The 20,988-nt window shown below is 40.9% G+C and overlaps 1 protein-coding gene across 2 annotated transcripts in view; it reads right to left on the bottom strand.

Moving 5' to 3' along the window:
* LOC124804929 (neuroendocrine convertase 1-like) overlaps nucleotides 1-20,988 on the bottom strand; it is a 499,313-nt gene that overhangs the window by 25,195 nt on the left and 453,130 nt on the right. For both annotated transcript variants that reach the window (XM_047265304.1, XM_047265305.1), the window contains exon 12: nucleotides 6,101-6,234. In XM_047265304.1, coding sequence (XP_047121260.1) covers nucleotides 6,101-6,234 — 134 coding nt within the window. The remainder of the gene's footprint in view (nucleotides 1-6,100; nucleotides 6,235-20,988) is intronic.

Genomic DNA, 20,988 nt, shown 5'->3' with positions numbered 1-20,988 from the left:
AATTCAAACGTTTAGAGCAAATCTATTACGCAGGTATACTCAAATCACTTGTCGTTTCATATAATCTAACCCTCCCTCAAACAGGTTATAACAGGAGTTAAAGTGATCAGCAGTGGTGCGATTGGCAGCATTTCTATGGAACCAACGAGATTGCATAAAAAATTGTGTATATACTTGCAGTTAAACCATAAAACTGACGAATGAAAAATAACTGATGAATAACAAATAAAAACAGGAACTGGATCAGCACACTGGAAAGATATACGCAAAACACTTGCCGTCAGCGGAAGATCTAATGTATTTTGTAAAGTAACCTACGATTCCCAAGAAAAGCGAATCGATATTAGTTTAATAAACTACAACTCCCTTTTCTTCATTTTTTCTCTTGCAAGTATTCTTGTAGATATGGAGATCAACTGGCGCCACTGCCAAATGTAGCAGTTGGTTTTCCGTAGCAGAGATTCTCGGCACAGTGAATTTCGTGGTACCGGATGAAATTGCTTGGCGAATAGCTCAGTGTGACAGGGTCGAAGCGAGCGACTGGTTGCAGCGCTATCGCTGCGATCCGTCGCTAGTGTGTTTGCTCTTTTAGAGTGTAGTTTGTACGGCATATTCTTTTTCGGACCCCATAAAAATACACAGTATTACGGCGTAGGATTAGTTGCTCGTTTGTAGAAATAATGTAATGGAGTGTAAAATTTTCGTGAGAAACGGAGAAACTAATCGAATTAAGAGTTTTGGTTACGTAGTTATTGTTAGAAATTTATCTTCGTTTTTTTTTAAAGGGGACTTACATGCCACATTAACAGATATTTCTCCATAGTTTCCGACCGCCGAGACAGGAGGTCCTGCGTCCAGTGCAGTTCATAAGCCTTTTCTTTTTCCTTCGAGTGGGCAATGTCTCCTAACTGGTTTGATGCGGCGACATACTCGTCCGTGTCAATCTCTTCATCTCAGATCAAAACTTGTACTGTACATCCTCAACTATTTATAGTATACCAGTTTCCGTCTTCCTCTACAATTTGTACCGTCTGCAGATCCCTATGGTACCATGGAGGTTTTTCCCTGATGTCTTAATAGATGTCCTACCCTGCAGTCTCATCTTCTTGTCAGTGTTTTCCATATGTTCCTTTTTTCGCTGATTCTGCGGAAAACCACCTCATTCCTTTCTGTACCAGTTCACCTAATTTTCAACATTATTCCGTAGCACCACATCTCAAATGCTTCTGCTCTCTTCTGTTTAGGTTTTCCCACTGTCCATGCTGTGCTCCAAACGTATATTCTCAAAAAATTTCTTCCTCAGATTAAGGCATATGTTTGATGCTAGTAGACTTCTCTCGGCCAGGAATAGCCTTCATTTCTGTATTAGTCTGCTTTCTGTACCCTCCTTGCTTCGTTCGTCATGGTTTATTTTGCTTCCAAGGTAACAGAGTTCAGTAACTTCGTCTGCTAGCGATCAACAGTGCTGGCGTTCAGTTTCTTGCTATTCTCGTTTCTGCTACTTGCCATTACTTTCGTCTTTCGTCGGTTTATTCTCAATCCATATTCAGTTCTAATTAAACTGTCCATTCCATTCAATAGGTCCTGAAATTCTCATACACCTTCATTGAAAATAACAATGTTATCAACTAATCCTATTATTGATATTCTTTTATCCTAAATTTTAATCTTACTCTTGAAACTTTATTTTATTTTCGTCATCGCTTCTTAGATGCACAGATTGAACAGTAGAGGCGAAAGACTGCATCGCTATCTTAGACGCTTTTTAATCCGAGCACTTCTTTCCTGGTCTTCCAGTCTTATTCTTTCCTCTTTGTTCTACCCGTCTTCCCCTATAGCTTATTCTATTCTTCTCAGAATTTCGCGCATCTTGCACCGTTTTATACTGTCGAACGCTTCTTCCAACAAATTCTATGACCGTACCTTTATTTTTCTGAAGCCTTGGTTCCATTATCAAGCGCAATGTCAGGACTGCCTCTCTGGTGCTTTACCTATCCTACAACCAAACTAATCTTCATCTAAAGGGTCCTGAATTTTCTTTTCCATTCTTGTGTACATTACTGTAGTCAGCACTTTGGATGCGTGAGCTGTTAAGCTGATTGTGCGATAATTCTCGTGTTTGTTGGCTCTTGCTGTCTTCGGGATCGTGGGGATAGTGTTTCTCCGAAAGTCTGATGGTATGTCGCAAATCTCATACAGTCCACACACCAAGGTGAAAAGGGGGTTTTGTAGCCACTTCCCCTTATGATTTTAGAAATTCCGGTGGAAGTTGTCTGTCCGTTCTGCCCTATTTCATCTTAAGACTTCCAAAGACTTTTTTTTTTTCCTTCAGCTTGGAACGTCAGCACACTTAGCTGAGCCGGTTTTTTCGTCGTTGGCTTGCTGTCGATTCTGATGAGATCAACCCTACCAGTAACTGTTCACAGTAACTGTCGTATATTAGTATCCTACTCCCATTATACTAATGGTTGTCAAACTTTCCCACTCAAGAGCCAATATTGGCACTGTAGCGCCGGAGGGGAAAGGAAGCTGGCTAAAGTGGCCACTCAGTTTTTACCAAACCATGATTACCGATAGAAGCTTACCGATACTAAGCATTTTTTAGAGAAAACAAAAATAGTATAGGTTAGTGGAACTACATGAATTCTCCTGAAGACTTACGTAGTGCCCTGTTTTCCGTAACTAAGCGAGTACTGTGACCAGTGCCATCGCAAGAAGATCCTATGTTGGTTTTTCTGATCTCTGGGCACATTTTCTGGGCGTCTTCACGCCCAAGTATCTCACAGAATCCCAAGCGGCTGCCGTAGACAGCTTACAATCGGTCTTATGTATTAGGTTAAATAGGGCATGTAAGATTTTAAATAATATAGCTCAATTGATACAACACTGTCTCAAAGAGACAGAAATACGGCTGATAGCTTTGCATATAAAAGGGTTTAGAAATCAGTTTTATCTTTTGAACTATGCGTGTTTTTGGGGAGTAACCAGCTCATATTGGAGTGAACATCTTGGCCACTTTTCCCGACGAGTAGTAGGACTACTTCTCCCCACTGGACACCATTTCGAGATTAGTGGTCCACAGAAGGAACTATAAAACAGAAGTAAATAACAGGGAACTACATTTGTAGGCCAAAAGACATTATTTAAACATTCATATAGAAAAAAAATTATTACTCCGCATGCAAGTCAGATAACAAGAATATAAACGACTTATCTTACATGATACAACTCAAAAACAAAACTGTTTTTACTAGAAATTAACTAAACAAGCACCCTCTGTCAGTCTAACTCACAACAATGGTGATGTATGTCAGAACAAATCTGAGCACGTCTTTGCAGGCACCAGCGCTATTCGGGACAAAAAGGATGCAATAGCCACTTTCCCGTGCTGGCCACTTTACCACGCTTTCCCCTACCGATCTTACTATTAATTGGTAACCTGCATAAAATAGTACGTTATATTAACAACATCAACTGCTGTATGAAACACGATCACGTATATATACCCATCACATTGCCTTAATTTGACTGCCTATTGCTACAAGCAGGTACCACATTTGATGATGATCTTCTCTATTAAGCCCATTCTCGAATCCATATTACTTCCGTTTGACATTTGTATCATAGCAGCTGGTAGGTGCTAGAAGCGCCCCCTTATCAGTTGTTGGCACTGAAAAACAAAGAATAAGACATTCCCCTTTCCCCTTTAACTAGTTCTAAGTTCTAGGGGACTAATGACCTTAGACGTTGAGTCCCATAGTGCTCAGAGCCATTTGAACCATTTGAATAGCTCTTAACGTTAGTTGATTTTTGGGATTCAGGTGTTAGTTGCTTGATGCATGTTGCTATAAAATACAACTGAGAACCGCGAGCCGCACGAACATTTGATTCGGGCCACATATGGCAGGAGGGCCGGAGTTTCACGACCACTGCGTTATACCACTTTCTGCTGAGCTGCCGTTGATATTACCCTTTATTCGTCGAGCCAAGTATCTTCGTCCTTTTATTACCCACAGATTCCCATTATATGTAGATTTAGTCTTAGCATTTTGCTATCCAGATTTTCTAGCGTCCCTACCACGTTCTAATTATTGACATTCCACACCGTGGCTCTTGGAATCTTACCCTTTCGTTTGTTATAGCATCTTTTTCTCATGCTCACTTCCCCCTCGGCAGTCCGTTCTCGGAGGTCCTAATGGGACACTAATCCGGAGTCTTTTGCCAATGGAGAGATTATCTTGACACTTTTTCAATTACAGGCCACATGGTCCTGTGGATACACCTTATTTTTCTATAATGCAGTAGTTTTCATTGCCTCCTCATGCCGCTGATCATTCCTGATTCTTTCGTCTTTGAGCGGCAGTTTCTTGTCTCGAGTGCAGGAGAGTGCCCCAGAACTCCGTCTGTTCCTCCGCTTTCTCTGACACGGCCGTTCGTAGAACGATGGCGACTTCTTATGCCCAAAGTTCTCGGTCGCCATTTCTGATGATCTTGATTGAGAATGAAAGCAGTGGCTAGGTTCAGACGCGGGATTCAGGACGTTTTGATTTCTTGTTGGAGAAACTACACCTAGGCAACCGGTTGGCTTAGGACCACCCACAGCTGGCGAGGATGTTAATTCAAAAGGCTGCACTTAGCGGTCGTTAAATGAAGGTATTCTAGCTCGCTGACATTGCGGAGCCCCCTTTACGTCGTCCACACCATGTTTTACACGACGCAACGGCTTGAGGAAGACAAACCTCTCCATTCGATGGTTGTCGCTTCAGTTTAATATGTCAAAACAGTCTTCGATTAATTACAGTTGAGACTTTTTACGCTTTTTAAGGGAAATTTTGGCAAATGCCTCTGCCGTCTTATGGCAGATGAAACATACCACATAGATCTAACTATTCCAGAGTACGGCAGCAGTCTTATTAGCGGGTGATGGAATGTAACGCAGTGCACTACAGAAAGCAAAACTAGTTACACTATCTTTGTGAAATACAAATAAGAGCAGAGTTAAAAGAAAGAAATTTTTCATTGCCTTCAGCGTCTGCAATGCACAGGATGTGCATATACTACAATATGCCATCACGTCGAGTAATCAGTTTTGAAAATGGCTACTCAGTGGGGACCAAGAGACTAACAATAATATTTAAAAACAATATTTACGAAAAGTGGCCGAAAAAAGTAACTGGAGGCAACAGTGACTCTGTGCTCTCTGAAGGCTTCCATTAAATCACACTGATGTTCCATTAAGTATAGCAAGTCGGCGAGTGCATCAAGGACCACAGCTATCGCCACCACACTGCAACAGATGTCTAAACTACATCGAAAAATATACCAGGTGTTTACAAATTAGTTATACAAAAGTAACCTTTACTTGTGACAAAGGTAAATAACGTGCAGAAATCTTTGATGCAGCACTGAACGTAGCATGTCTTCATGATTTATTTAGAAATGTTCAATATGGCTGCCTTGTGTATCACAAAAATGTCCCAACTGCAATCAATTTCCCGCCAAATCCGATGAAGCAACTCTTAAAGCTTGTTACAGTTCCAACTTGTAGTGTCTGAATGACAGGCGTTTCTATAATACCATTCACACTGTAACATTAGGCATATTCAATTATAAGCTGTCAAGTCTCATTGATTTATCTGGACTACGAACATAAGACTGTCGAACATCTTCAACCGCTACATCAGAGACTGCTGGACGATCGTGACCCGGCGTCCTAAGTGACATACAGCCAATTTCGGTGAAACAGTTGTCTTTGAAGTGGTGAGCTTCCTATATTTAGTGCTGATCTTTCTCTGAACTGTATTAGCGGATTTGGATTCATGCAAGCATGGATAACACTGCACAAACCCTGCGCCATAATAACACTCCATGACGACTGTTGGAATAACGCATTTGCGCATGCCATCTAGTGGGAATATCGGGAACTAACACTGTTACGCGCGAATAAAACTTGAAGATACACTGCATTCTGTGCTGTATCAAACATTTTGTATAACTAATTTATAAACACCCTGTATAACGAGTCACATTATAAAGCATGTCTCTACCATCTCTTAGGTTTTCTAATGATTTTTTGGTACAACTGAATAGAGTTACGTACCCTGTCGATGATTTCTACTGTCCAAATTCCAGATGGTCTCTCGCCCCACGTTAACACCGACATAAATTTCCAGTCTTTGAAACCTTCGTTGGACGTATCCAGTTTCCTTGGGCTCAGCAACTCCACTCTCGTTCCTGTAAAATACACAAAGACAAACCTGTATATTCCATCCTTCCAACACTTCAAGATCTATCTGATGACGTCGAAACGCAATGATTAAATTCACAGATTCTTTGAGTAAATGTGTTGAAGAGACAACTGGACGTCGGAGGGAAACACAGAAAGAGCGATGGCTGCAAGGTCGTACTTGGCGTCTGACAACGTGATCCAGCTAAAAATCAAGAAGAGCTTCAGAAAGCTGGACGAAAACATGCTCATTTCGACCACAGAGTCAAAAGAACCGACAAAAACGAGTGGTTTGAACGGAAAGGGAGGGAGGCGCAAAATGTTGCCTCTCGAAATAACACCAGGACATTACACAGTATCGTTAGAAATCTTACTGGAGCTCACAGCTTTTGAAGCAATGTCATAAAGCACAGAAACGGCAATCTTCTGATTACAAAAGATAAACAAGCTGCCCATTGGTTTAAAACTTCAAAAAACCTTAAATCAGCCCACCTCACGTATTGCTAACAAATTAGAAAATGAGCCAGAAAAGTAAGAGCTAATGTGAAAAACAGATGATATCACAGAAGCAGAGATGTGAGCAACAATAACGACATTTGAAACTACTAAAGCAGCTAATCTGAATTAAATCTGTCCCGAAATTCTGAAATATGGAGCTCCCGCGCATAATTCACCATCTTACCAATCAGTGCAATATCTGTTAGAAAATATCTGTTAGCATTGTGATTGCTTTCTCTGTAAAGAATACAAGAAGCAGCAGATTGTCGACTACAGAAGAACAGGGTGGCCTTCGAGCTAGGAGATCCTGCTCCGAACAAATATTTGTTCTGTGAAATGTAACAGAAGAATACTTGGAATTCAAATGTCCATTGTATCTAAACATTCTGAATTTTAAAAGGCATTTGGCAGTATTCACCGAAAATCATTCAGGAATATTGTAAACCTATATTGAGTACATAACTATCACAATGGTGTTTTCAGAAACCTGTATGTACACACATCAAAAAAAGTTTTTCATCACCTCGGTTCCGAGAATTCCGGAACCTGTAGAGAAAATTGGAATAGAGATAATCATGTCCACCCTTTTTATTGCTCAGGAAAAGCATACATTACATGTGGAACCACCGTACAGCGAGACCTCCAGAGATGGTGGTCCAGATTGTTGGACGCACCAGTACCTCTAATACCCAGTAGCACGTCCTCTTACACTGATGCATGCCGGTATTCGTCTTTGCATACTGTCCACAAGTTCATCAAGGCACTGTTGGTGCAGATTGTCCCACTCCTCAACGGTGAAACGACGCAGATCCCTCAGAATCGTTGGTGGATCACGTCGTCCATAAACAGACCTTTCCAATCCCATCCCAGGCTTGTTAGATAGGGTTCATGTGTGGAGAACATGCTGGCAACTCTAGTGATGTCGTTATCCAGAAGGACGTCATTCACAAGATGTGCACGATGGGGACGCGAGTTGTCCATGAAGACGAATGCCTCGCCTATATGCTGCCGATATGGTTGCACTATTGGTCATAGGATGGGATTCACGCATTGTACAGCCGTTACGGCGCCTTCCATAACCACCAGCGGCCTACGTCGGCCCCACATAATGCCACCACAAAACAGCAGGGAACCTCCACCTTGCTGCACTCGCTGAACAGTGTGTCTAAGGCGCTCAGCCTGATCAGGTTGCCTCCAAACACGTCTCCGACGATTGTCTGGTTGAAAGCATATGCGACACTCATCGGTGAAGAGAAAATGATGCCAATCCTGAGCGGTCCATTCGGCATGTTGTTGCGCCCATCTGTAGCGCGCTGCATGGTGTCGTGGTGTCGGGGTTGCATAGATGGACCTCGCCATGGACGTCGGGAGTGAAGTTGCACATCATGCAGCCTATTTCGCACAGTTTAAGTCGTAAAATTACGTCCTGTGGCTACACGAAAAGCAGGACTCTACATGGAGGCGTTGCTGTCAGGGTTCCTCCGAGCCACAATCCGTAGGTAGCGGTCATCTACTGCAGTAGTAGCTCTTGGGCGGCCTGAGCGAGGCATGTCATCGACAGTTCCTGTCTCTCTGTATCTCCACCATGTCCGAACAATATCGCTTTTGTTCAGTACGAGACGCCTCGACACTTCCCTTGATGAGAGCTCTAGTAACAATGCGGACGCGATGGAACCACGGTGTTGACAGTCTAGGCATGGTTGAACTACAGACAACACGAGCCGTGTATCCCCTTCATGGTGGAATGACTCGAACTCATCGGTTGTTGGACCATCTCTGTCTAATAGGCACTGCTCTTGCATGGCTGTTTACATCTTTGGGCGGATTTAGTGACATCTCTGAACAGTCAAAGGGACTTCGTCTGTAATACAATATCCACAGTCAACGTCTTCTTCAGGAGTTCTGGGAACTGCGGTGATGCAAAACTTTTCTTGATGTGTGTAGATTCGAGTTGCTATATAACAACAGAAGATGAGAACACTCCCCTCTTTACTATTCTGAAATGCATCAGACGACTGTAGAATTTGTACCATTCGTTTTCATTATATCTGTCGTGGAATTCATAAAGAGTTTCGATGGACAACGGTAGCGCGGGCATTCGTTTAAATGAGCAATCTAGGCATACGGATCGGGATTTTGCTGGTGATATCGTCCTCTGGCAGATAAACCATTAAATTTACAACCGACAGCTACTAATTTGGATGAATTGACTAGTTCTGTAGTGCTAAAAATAAACAGTGAGAAAACAAAAACAATGTCCATAAAAACTACAAATACATCTCTCTAACTTATAGTGCAACAGCAACCACTACGAGAAGTTGAGCGACTTCCATCTCACGGACACCTCATCTGTAACAATAGAGACGTAGATGCCCCATGACTGAGGAAGCTTCTACAGCCTTGCCACGTATGCGATCTATATGACAATATGACTTTCTATGTATGTCCACAAAACTTCGGCTGTACTGCTCTGTGACATTTACACAGTCTCCTAATTAGTTGGCTGTGACCCGCCCCGAATTCCTCTCCTGTGCCAACCTTTACATCTCAGAGTAGCACTTGCTGGATGTATTAGAGGCTCTGTCTTCCTCTACAGAGCCTCTGCAGCCCCCTGTAGTACCGTGGAAGTCAGTCGCTGATGTCCTAACACGTCCTACATCCTGTCCCTTCTTGTTAGCGTTTTCCATGTATTCCTTTCCTCGTTGATTGTGCGGATAACCTTCTCATTCCTTGTCTTATCACTCTACCTAACTTTCAACATTCTTCTGTAGCACCACATGTCAAATACCTTGATCTCTTGTTTCTGGTTTCCGTACAGTCCATGTTTCACTACCATACAGTGCTCTGCTCCAAACGTACATTCTCAGAAATTTCTTTTTCAAATTAAGTCCTATGTTTCATTCCAGTGGACTTCTCTTGGCTAGGATGTCCTCTTTGCCTGTGCTAGTATGCTTCTCATACCCTCCTTGCTCCACCAGTCTTGTGTTATTTTGCTGCTAAATAGCAGAATTCATTGACTTCATCTGCGTCGTGATCTCCTACTTTGATGTTAAATTTCTCGCTGTTCTCATTTCTACTACTTCTCATTACGTTCGTCTTTCTTCGATTTACTCTCAATCCATGTTCTGTACTCATTGAACTGTTCATTCCACTTAACAAATCCTGTAATACTTCTTCACTTTCACTGAGGATACCAATGTCATCAGCGAATCTTATCACTGTCATCCTTTCGCCTCGAATTTTAATTCCATTCTTGAACCCTGTTTTTATTTCCGTCATTGCTTCTTCGATGTATAAATAGGTCTTATCCCCTTTCAAATCCGAGCACTTCATTCTTGCTCTTTCATTCTTATTTTTCCCTCGTGGTTCTTGTAAACATTGTATATAACCCGTCCTTCCCTATAGGGTATCCCTATTTTTCTCAGAAAGTCGAATATCTTGCAGCATTTTACAACCGCATTTCTAGGTCTACATATCCTTCATTTTTATTCAGTCTTGGTTCCATTATCAATGGCAAAGTCAGAACTGCCTCTGTGCTGCCTTTACCTTTCATATAGCCAAACTGATCGTCATTTAACAGATCGTTTTATGTTCCATTCTTCTGCATGTATTCTTCTCAGCAACTTGGATACATGTGTTGCCAAGCTGATTGTGCGATAGTTCTTGCACCCGTCGGCTCTTGTAATCTTAGGAACCGTGTAGATCTTTTTTCCGAAAGTCTGACGGTATATCGTCATCTCATATATTTTACACACCATATGCCACTTTTTCCAATGATTGTAGAAATTCCGATGGAATGTTATTTATTCCTTCTTTCTAATTTGATCATAAGTCTTCTAAAGCTCTTTCAAATTCGGATTCTATTACTGGATCCCTTACCTTTTCCATTGACTACTGCTTCTTCTTCTACCTCGTCAGCAGCGGTCCCCCCCCCCCCTTCCCCCCATAGCGGCCTTCGCTGTTCACCTTCCACCTATTCGCTTTCTCCTCTGCATTTAACTGTGGAATTCCCATTCCACTCTTAATGTTACCACCTCTGCTTTTAATTTAACCGAAGGTTGTTTTCACTTTTCTATGCTGAGTCATACTATCCGACAATAATTGTTTTCGACTGCTTCACATTTTTCACGTAGTCGTTTCGCCTTAGGGGTTCTGCACTTCCAATTTATTTCAATTCTGTCTTGTATTTCTACATTCCTGAATATTGTTATACTTCTCTGTTTAGTCGATCAGCTGAAGTATTTCTTCTGAAACCATAGTTTCTTCGCATTTCCCATTCTGGTACCTATGTTTTTCTTTCCAACTTCTGTGATTGCTCTTTTTAGCGGCGTCCATTTCTCTTCGTCTGATGTGCCTACTGAGATATTCATTATCGCAGTATCTATAGCCTCAGATCTCCAAGCGAATCACTACACTCCTTAGTGCTTCCATGCCCCATTTCTTGGCGCAGTGTTTCTTCCCGTTTTATCTCTTAAATCTCAACCTCCTCTTCATCATTATTGAATTGTAATCTGAGTCTGTACCTGCTCCAAAGTACGCCTTACAATTTAGTATCCGATTTCGGAATCTCTGCCCGATCATAATGAAGTGTAACTGAAATCTTCCCCTATCTCCCTTTCTTTTCTAAGTGTACCTCCTCCACTTGAGATTCTTGAACAGTGTATTAGCTGTTACTAGTTGAACTTTATTGGAGAACTCAATTAGACTTACTCTTCTGTCATTCTTACTACCAAGTCCACATTCTCCAGTATCCCTTTCTTCTAATCCACCCATTTACAACAGCATTTCAGTCCCTCGTGACTATTAGATTTTGTCTGCCTTTACGTATCTTTCAGTGTCCTCATATGCTTTCTCTATGTCTTTATCTTCTGCTTGCGACGTCGGCATGTATACGTGAACAATTATTGTCCGTGTTGGTTTGCTGTCGATTCTAATGAGGACAACCCTATCGCTGTACAATTTGCAGTATCTCACTCTGAGCCCTACATTCTTATTCATAACGAATCCTTCTCCCATTATAACATTTTCTGCTGCTGCAGGTATTATCCTATACTCATCTCACCAGAACACTGTCATCATTCCAATTCGCTTGACTGAGCGCCCACTATATGTAGATTGAGGTTTAGCACTTCTCTTTTCAGATTTTCTTGCTTTCCTACCACATTCTAACTCTTAACATTCCACGCCCCGACTCGCAGAACGTGACCCTTTCGTTCGTTATAGCGTCTTTTTCTTATGGTTACCTCGCCCTTGGCAGTGCCTTCGCAGAGATCGGAGTGGAGAACTAGTCCGGAATCTCTTGTCACTGGAGAGATCATTCTAAAATATTTTTCAGTTACAGGCCACATTCCTGTGAATACACATTACGTGTCTATAATGCAGTGTTTTCCATTGCCATCTGCATCCCCACGCCGTTCTTCGGCCTCTTCGGGCAGTTTCCCATCCCAAGGGCAGGAGAGTACTGTAATGGTACTTGAATTACGTAACCATTACGGCACCTCACCTCAACCTCTCGATACCAGCAATATTCTACTGTGTTTCTGTAAAATAGTTAACATATTTCTGTGACAACATTCAGATTTGATTTCATTAATGTAATTAATTAAGGTACTTCGATACATCGGTATGTTTATATTGCAATGATATTATTCTTATGTGTATTCTTTCTTTTGTCACTATGATCTTTGACGTACTTGTAACTCTGATTTTTGGGCGCGTAAGCGGTTATTAGAGAGTCAAGCTTTGGTCGTCATGTTAAAAAGACGCAAACTGTAGTCAGTTTATGAAATGTGAACTTTAACAGTGAGGAAGATATTTTCAAGTATATTTTATATTGTGAAGTAATGTTTTGGAACGAGTTACGTGATATTGCAACTAAAGTAATAAAAAATAAGCGTAACTTAAATTCGGATTGCTGATTACTTTCTTTCTTCACCATTGTCCTAACTTGCTAAAGTTTAATCTTCAAGAATGGTTTATGAAACACATCTATAAAACTTTTGAATATCGCAGAATAACTCCTAGGCCTCTTTGCATCCGAGCTTTGAATCATCACTACCTAGATTTTCGACGATTGAGCGATGAGTTCACAACGAGACCAGCGTGGGAAACACGAAAAGATGAGTGCCTAGTTTATCCATCATTTCAAGAAATGACTTCATTAACTGTGCTCTAATGACACTTGCCACATAATATGACTTTGTTGTTGCCCGAAAATGCAATATTTAGCAGCGTGAGCAACACTACAATCATAATTAATTTTTGACCTTTGTTGTGGTAGGGTTGTTAGAGTACCCTGAACATTTGTCGCTCGTCCGTCCTCTTTGACGATACTGCTGGCATAAGAAAGGTGACTTCTTATGCTGGATTTACATTTAATCCGAATTTAAGCAATGATGGGGTTAGAACCCGGACCAAGGATGTTTTATTTACTAATCAAATTCGCTACTCCTAGACCATAGATACATCATACAGATGGTCATATACGCGTGTGCGAACTGGAAAGTTAGATCAAAATCTATATACAAACGCAATGTTTTTTTATCTGCATTGCTTATGATGAATTATGAAGGTCAGTTATCACAGCTACATGTCAAATTACGAAGTGCTGAAAAGTAGTGGTCTACACTGCCTGCACAGGTCGTTGCCGAAAAAAGACTTAAACTTCTGGGATTTCTTCTATGCATGAAATATGAACAAATATCCAAATCAGCACTGTCGTGGAAACCAACGCGTGTATCAGAACCATACGATCCAATCATACTAATATGTACACCGCCTACGTGCGTTAACCACACATATATGGCAGGTTCCGGCACTAGTGTAAATTACATAAGACTCTACCAGGGGCATGCGCAAAACAGCGCAGCCTTTGTCGTAATGTGAGAATGGAGCGATTTATCTGACGTACAAAAGGGCATCATCATTGGTTCAAAATGGCTCTGAGCACTATGGGACTCAACTGCTGTGGATATCAGTCCCCTTGAACTTAGAACTACTTAAACCTAACTAACCTAAGGACATCACACACATCCATGCCCGAGGCAGGATTCGAACCTGCGACCGTAGCAGTCGCACGGTTCCGGACTGCGCGCCTAGAACCGCGAACCGCGACCGGCGGGCATGATCATTCTTGAAACGGCCGAGTTTCTAAACTGTTAGCGTGCCGCCGTGATTAAATTATATCGTTCATGCTGACTGCCGTACATCGGCGACGAAGCCTGGACTTGGGACGCCTGTATGGCAACTGGCCGCCCACTGACTAGCTGCAGGTGGCGTTTTCAGATCAACCACGTTTCATGCTTCATCAGACAGGTGGCTGTGGGCTTGTACGACGTAGGAAGGAGCATCCTCCTAATTACTAATTACTATGTAAGGTGTCAGGCAAATCCAACACCTTCCATCAAAACCCTGACATGATAAGCAAATCCGGCAGCCAGCGCACAGGTGGCGGATACATCATTGACAAGTTGGTTCCGATCCAACAAGTAAGTGAATGGATTGTCAGTCTTGGGTATAATAAGTGTCAAGTCGTGTGATCATAAAGTTTATGAAACGCGTGAGATCGTATGAGCGCATGTTGACGTGAAGTAGGGCGCGTGAATTGCTTTTAAAACAGAAAATAAGGGATTCGGAAAGATTAGCAATGGCAGATCGAGACCTTGAGCGAATTGCGGTAGAGACCCAGCATGAAGATGGACAGAGAATAGAGGACAGTACAACAGACGATGCAGTATCGCGAGAAATAGGACAGATAACGCACCATAACGAGGATAATGTACACCAAGCCCAGAAAACGTAGGTCAGCATACGACAGAGGAGCAGGAAAGTAGAGAGACAGTTGATGAGGATTCTAACTTGCGTCTTGAATACGTAGAACCCATAGTACAAGTAATCAGAGCTCCCTCACCACAGAGTACAAGGAATTTGAGCAGAAACGTGTCACCGCACAGTTCAATGCAATCGGTTGCAAACCAACACTTGGGCGAAAACAAGAGCGTAGGACGTCGGAAGAAAACGCAATAGGACCCACAAATCTGGCAGAATTATTACAACAAATTACGGAAACCATGACAAGGAAAAATAAAGAAATAGCGAACCAAATTCAAATTCAGAATGCAGAAACCACGAGACAAATGCGTGAGATTAAAGAACAAAACAAAAAAATTCAGTTACACCTAATTCATATTGAAGACGAGGCAAAAGAATCTCGAGAAGTGATAGGAAACTTAATAACAGGTCACAATCAACTGGGAACAGACATTGACAAGGTACAAGCGGACGTACAAACATTGCGTAATGACACTCAGGACGATATCAAAACATTACGTAACAACACCCAGGGAGAAGTCAAGAAACTAGAGAAACAGATAAACGTAATTACTAGACAAGCAGCAGGTACAGCGCGTGAAATTGTTGAAAACAGTGTGTTACACAAACGTATCACAAAAGCAGCGCTGAAAGGATATGATATCCGCATAGTCAAAATAGAAGCGCAAACGAAGCAACAATTTCAGAAATTGCGAACAGAGTTCTTGCAAACTATTGAAGAGCGTAATAAACAGGATCGAACAAGCACTGAGTCTGCAACCACATCCGTATCTGTAACACCGCCGGAAAAACAAGCAATTAACGAAGATATTACGCATTTACGATTCCAGTCACAGGCAGAAAGTAACATACGTGAAATCAGACAGCCTGCACAGCAACAAACACGTTTCGAAATTCTTGATGAACAAACTGCATCACAAACACATGCAGAACCACAAATGTATGTTTAAAGACAGTTTCGATAGTGCAATGAAGCGGCAAGGTTAGCCAGACAAGATACCAAACCAATACGTGACAATGGAAAGCCAGGTCGCGAAGGGTACAGTGCAATGCATTCAGCTACACGTTCACAACCGATGGAAGAAAATTATTGCGTACCACACCAACGATATGAAGCAAGGGTAGGTGAAAGTTACAGTGGACAATATACAATGGATCTACCACAACCGGAAAGAACGACGGGAGAAATAATCAGAAACAAAAGTGGCGAAGAATCGCGAGTTTCATATGGAACTACGACCAAGTACGACAACGATCATTTCCTCACAGTCAGAAAATTTCAGCACTTTCGAGAAGGAAACTCATTACATCCACGAACTTTTATTGATCAATCCCGAGTAGGATTACCAGAACACTGGACGCAAGCACACAAATTAGACTTTATATGTGCACACATGTCAGGAACAGTCCCAGAAACCATGCAGAATGGTGTAGCGACATGCCGATCGTACGAAGATTTCAGAGAGAAGTTTCTCTCACGATATTGGTCCAGCGAAGCCCAGAACAGAGTGAAGTACGAATTATTACAGAACACATATTTTGAAAATTCAGGAGAGAAGAGTACCGTGAAATTTTTCGAAGTAATGGCACAGAAAAATTAATGCTTAGATGTACCATACAGTGATGGAGAGTTGATCAAATTATGCGCGATAAAGTTACCATTGAAATACCAGCAATCATTAGTAGGTCGCGGAGACAATGACGTCGAAGCATTTAAAGGAATTCTAAGGGAACTAGAGTTTATATTTTCGGAAGATGACGCAAGAAAAAGACAAAGCGCACGTGAAAACGAAAGCAAAAAGCAGTGGAATCCACAAGACACAGTACGAAGAAACAATAATTACGAACCACGTGATAACTTCGGATCAAGAAACGACAACAGATTTCAACAAAGAAACGGTTATGGATTTAGAAGAGAATATGGCAATAACTATAATTCACCCAGGACCGGCAACAACTATTACAAAGGGAACAATGACAACCAGAACGGGTATTGGAGAACCAATAGACCGACAAATTATCAACAAAGAAACCAATATCAACAAGCGGAGCAAGAAAAGAGAATACAGGTAGAAGAGGTGGAGGCAAGACCACCAAACCACGAAAAACGTTCGAATTGACAACTAAGCGCCCATGCCAAAGAGAATGACGCACCGACCCAGGATAATTGCAGCACCTTTAACAGAGAAGTAAATACCTTATCACGAGAAGAGAAGAAGGAAGAAACAAAACCGCAGGGACCAGATGAAAACGAAGACAGGAAAATAACAATATCGTGTTGGGACGAAATTAATTGGGAGAATACTGACGAGGAAGATGAATTACCAGAGGCATGCACAACGAATGTAGGAGGAAAGGACGAAGTAATGAGTATTGAAGAGCTATTTGAGATGGAAACCATGGAATGCGAATTCAATAAGGATAATGCGCAGTCGACAGAAGTTTAAAATAAGTTTCTAGTGGGCACACAAACCAACGTATATAATGAAGGAAGTTATGAAGCGATAATTAGAGCATTTAAATGCGATTATGTGGTAATAGCGACGAAGAAGGAGAAGATGAAGATGAGGAAAAAGTAGAGGATGTTGAAGAAAGCGTAAATGAAGGAAGAAATAGAGAAGAGGAAATAAAAGAGAGAGAAGTAGCAGTCGAAGCTTATCCTACAGAAAGTTCGAATTCACAAGGGAAATTCCTGAAAAAACTCATGTATGATTCAGTGGAGGATTCGTTGATGCAAGAAGAAGAAGAACAGAACCAACCCTTTCAAATTCAACCAATTGTGAATGTCATGGTAAAGCATATCCCAATCAATATTGTAATTGATAGCGGAAGTGAACTGACCGCGATCTCAGAAAATTTATTCATGTAGTGTAATGCCAATGAGGAATTGCCAGTTCTGAAAACACGTAAGATTAAAGTAAGAGGTCCTATTAGAAACAATGCTGCGGATGTTACGAGACAAACAAGGTTAACTCTTTCGTGCCAAGGGCAAAATATCGAAGCCAACTTCGTGATTATACCTAAACTAACTGTAGATTTGATTATAGGTGCAGATTTTTTAAATGAGAGACGAGCGATAATAGATATGGGGAAAGGTAGCGTAACATTCAGGTTCAAATGGTTCAAATGGCTCTGAGCACTATGGGGCTCAACATCTTAGGTCATAAGTCCCCTAGAACTAAGAACTACTTAAACCTAACTAACCTAAGGACATCACACACACCCATGCCCGAGGCACGATTCGAACCTGCGACCGTAGCAGTCCCGCGGTTCCGGACTGCAGCGCCAGAACCGCACGGCCACCGCGGCCGGCAACATTCAGGAATGTCACACTTCTCTTCGAGCAAAAGCTAAAATTAGAGGAAATACCAGTTATAAACAAACAATTTAGAATGATGCGAGATAAAGAGGATGAAGAATTAGAATGGTATGGACAAAAGGGGGAATCGCCTCAACTCATGTTAGAAGGCCATACAGAAATCGACGAAAAATTGCAAGAAGTTCAAGGTATTTCGGAACACAGTAAAAGAGAATTAGAGGGTATCTTACGACATAAAGCAGAGGAATTTTTACTTAAGAGTGGCAGTATTAAACACTTTCAGTACAAGTTTGAAGTAAAACAGCACAAACCATTTAGAGTGCCACCCTATACGATCCCATTAAGCTACAGGAATAAAGTATTCCTGGAGGTATCTAAAATGTTAGATGATGATATTATTGAACCAGCTACCTCCACATATAACAGCCCGCTCCATATTGTACAAAAACGAGATGGGAGCATCAGATTAGTGCTTGATTCCAGACAGATCAACACAATCATAATCACTGAGACAGATCGCCCAGAAAAATTAGAGCAATTCATACAAAACTTGCACAGTGCTAAGATATTTTCATCAATTGATTTACAGAGTAGTTTCTGGCAAGTAGAATTGGCCCCAGAACGTAGAAAATTTACAGCATTTATCGTATTCGGTAGATGTTACTAATTTAAACGATTGCCATTTGGTTTAAACATATCATCAGAAGCGTTTATAAGGGATTTAATACTATGCTCAGTCCTGAAATTTTACAAAAGAATTTCTTGTTATGTTGATTATGTGATTATAGCAGAACCCTCTTGGGAACATCACAACGACACATTCAATCAGTTTTTAAAGAGCATGAAAGAGCATGGGGTCACAGTAAATATAAGAAAATCCAAATTTGGAAGGTGAGAGGTCAAATTTCTAGGACACATAATTTCAGAGAAAGGGGTAATGCCCGACCCAGAAAAACAAACGGCAATCAAATAATTCTGTACTCCATATAATAATAAAACTCTCAGAGGATTTACAAGTCTCACCGGATTCTATAAAAAATTTATTTGGATCGACTTTCTCGCAACACCACGCCTATGTGCATTGACTGGAAAAAACACGCCATTGGTATGGGATCAACAAGCCAATGAGAATTTTTTAAAGTGAAAAACGCACGAACAACAGCACCGATTTTAGCACATCCTGATCTAACACAAAATTTTTGTATGGCCACTGATAGGCGAAAACAGGTTTAGGAGTTGTTTTATTCCAAGAACACGAACAGGCAGGGCTAAGATCATATAGAACAATTACATTTGCCAGTCGTGTACTCACAAAAAGTGAGAAAAACTATTCAGTCACGGAGCTGGAAGCATTGGCCATTGTATGGGGCTTCCAACGTTTTCGATACTTCCGATTCGGAAGAAAAACAAAAGTATACACTGACCACAAAGCATTAGAATTTCGGTTATCCGCCAAACTAACTTATGGGTGGTTAGCCAGATGGATGTTAATACTTCAAGAATTTGACTTCACTGTTACACACATACCAGGGCCAGCGAATGTATTAGCAGATGCTTTATCACGATGTCCACAGGGTGAATCCAATAACATAGGTTTGGAAGCAGCAGAAACCAAGTTTACAATGTACTATATGAAACAAGTACCTTTCGAAATCTACATTACGACAGCATTGAAAAACATAGGCAAAGAACAGGACAAGGATCCCAAAATACTAGGAATCAAACACAAGTGGAGAAATAAGGATTTTCCAGACATTTGACAGCACTATCTCGTAAAAAACAATGTTTTATATTTTAGACGACATGTTGCAACGAACGAATGGTTAATTTATATCCCAGATGAACTAATTAATAAGTACATATGGCATACACATTTAAGTAATGGCCACTTTGGACCAAAGAAATGCTTTTTGAAAATGAAACAACGAATGGTTAATTTATATCCCAGATGAACTAATTAATAAGTACATATGGCATACACATTTAAGTAATGGCCACTTTGGACCAAAGAAATGCTTTTTGAAAATGAAACAAACAAGCCATTTTCCTAATACAGAAAGACGAATTAGAACAGTATTAGTCAAATGCAAAAAAATTTGTATGAGGGCTAAACACGTCACATTCCAAACCAAACCACCTATGTTTCCAATAATCCCTAAAAAATTAAAACAAATAGCTGCAACAGATTTGATGGGGCCCCTCCCACACACAAAAAATCGATATATTTTCATAGTTGTCGTTTTGAAACTCACTTCTAAATATGTTACCTTGACACCATTAAAACGGGCAACAGGTCTTACTATAAGTAAAGCATTTAGACAAGATTTTCTCAGACAAGTAGGTCGAGGGGAACGAATAATTTCGGATAATGGCCCACAATACAAATCAGTGCAATGGCAGAACACGTTAAAACAACACAAAATAAAACCCATCTACTCATCTATGTACAAACCTAGCGTAAATCCAACAGAATGATCTATGAAGGACATAGGCACTTTATGCCGATTATATGTGGGAAAAGACACAACAGTTGGGATATATACCTTAAAGATTTTCAAGAAGTAATAAATGAAATGCCACATAGCACTACACTACTACCTCCAGTTACTGTACTTAAAAATATTGAACCCCCAAACATAACCATGGAAAATGTTAGATTTCCTATTGTACCACGTAGACAGCACAAACAAGTCATAGCAACAGCACTCTCCAACATCAGAAAGGCAGCCATTAAAAGAAAAGAAAGAGGAGATAGAATAGCAACTAAAAGAACATTCTCAGTAGGCCAGAAAGTATTTGTAAAAACACACCATCTCTCCAGCAAACAGAAACACAAAATACATAAGTTTTACGCTGTATACAAAGGACCTGTCATAATTAGCCGAATTGTTCATGATAATGCTGTGGAACTAATGAACCCAAAAACAGGCAAAACCTTAGGACTTCACCATGTGAGCCATATCAAAAAGTTTGAAGATTAATTTTATTACTGGTAAATAATTAGCACATTATTTCAAGTTTATGTTGCAAATAAGATCGTCAGGAAAAGAAGAATGAAGAAAGAGGAAGGTGGGGAAAAGAAAGTAGTTCCAATAAAAACAAAAACAAAAAATAA

Source organism: Schistocerca piceifrons, chromosome 7 (genome assembly GCF_021461385.2).
Source record: "Schistocerca piceifrons isolate TAMUIC-IGC-003096 chromosome 7, iqSchPice1.1, whole genome shotgun sequence".
NCBI lineage: Eukaryota > Metazoa > Arthropoda > Insecta > Orthoptera > Acrididae > Schistocerca > Schistocerca piceifrons.
The sequence above is the reverse complement of the archived record's forward strand: the minus strand, read 5'-3'. Positions and strand labels throughout refer to the sequence as shown.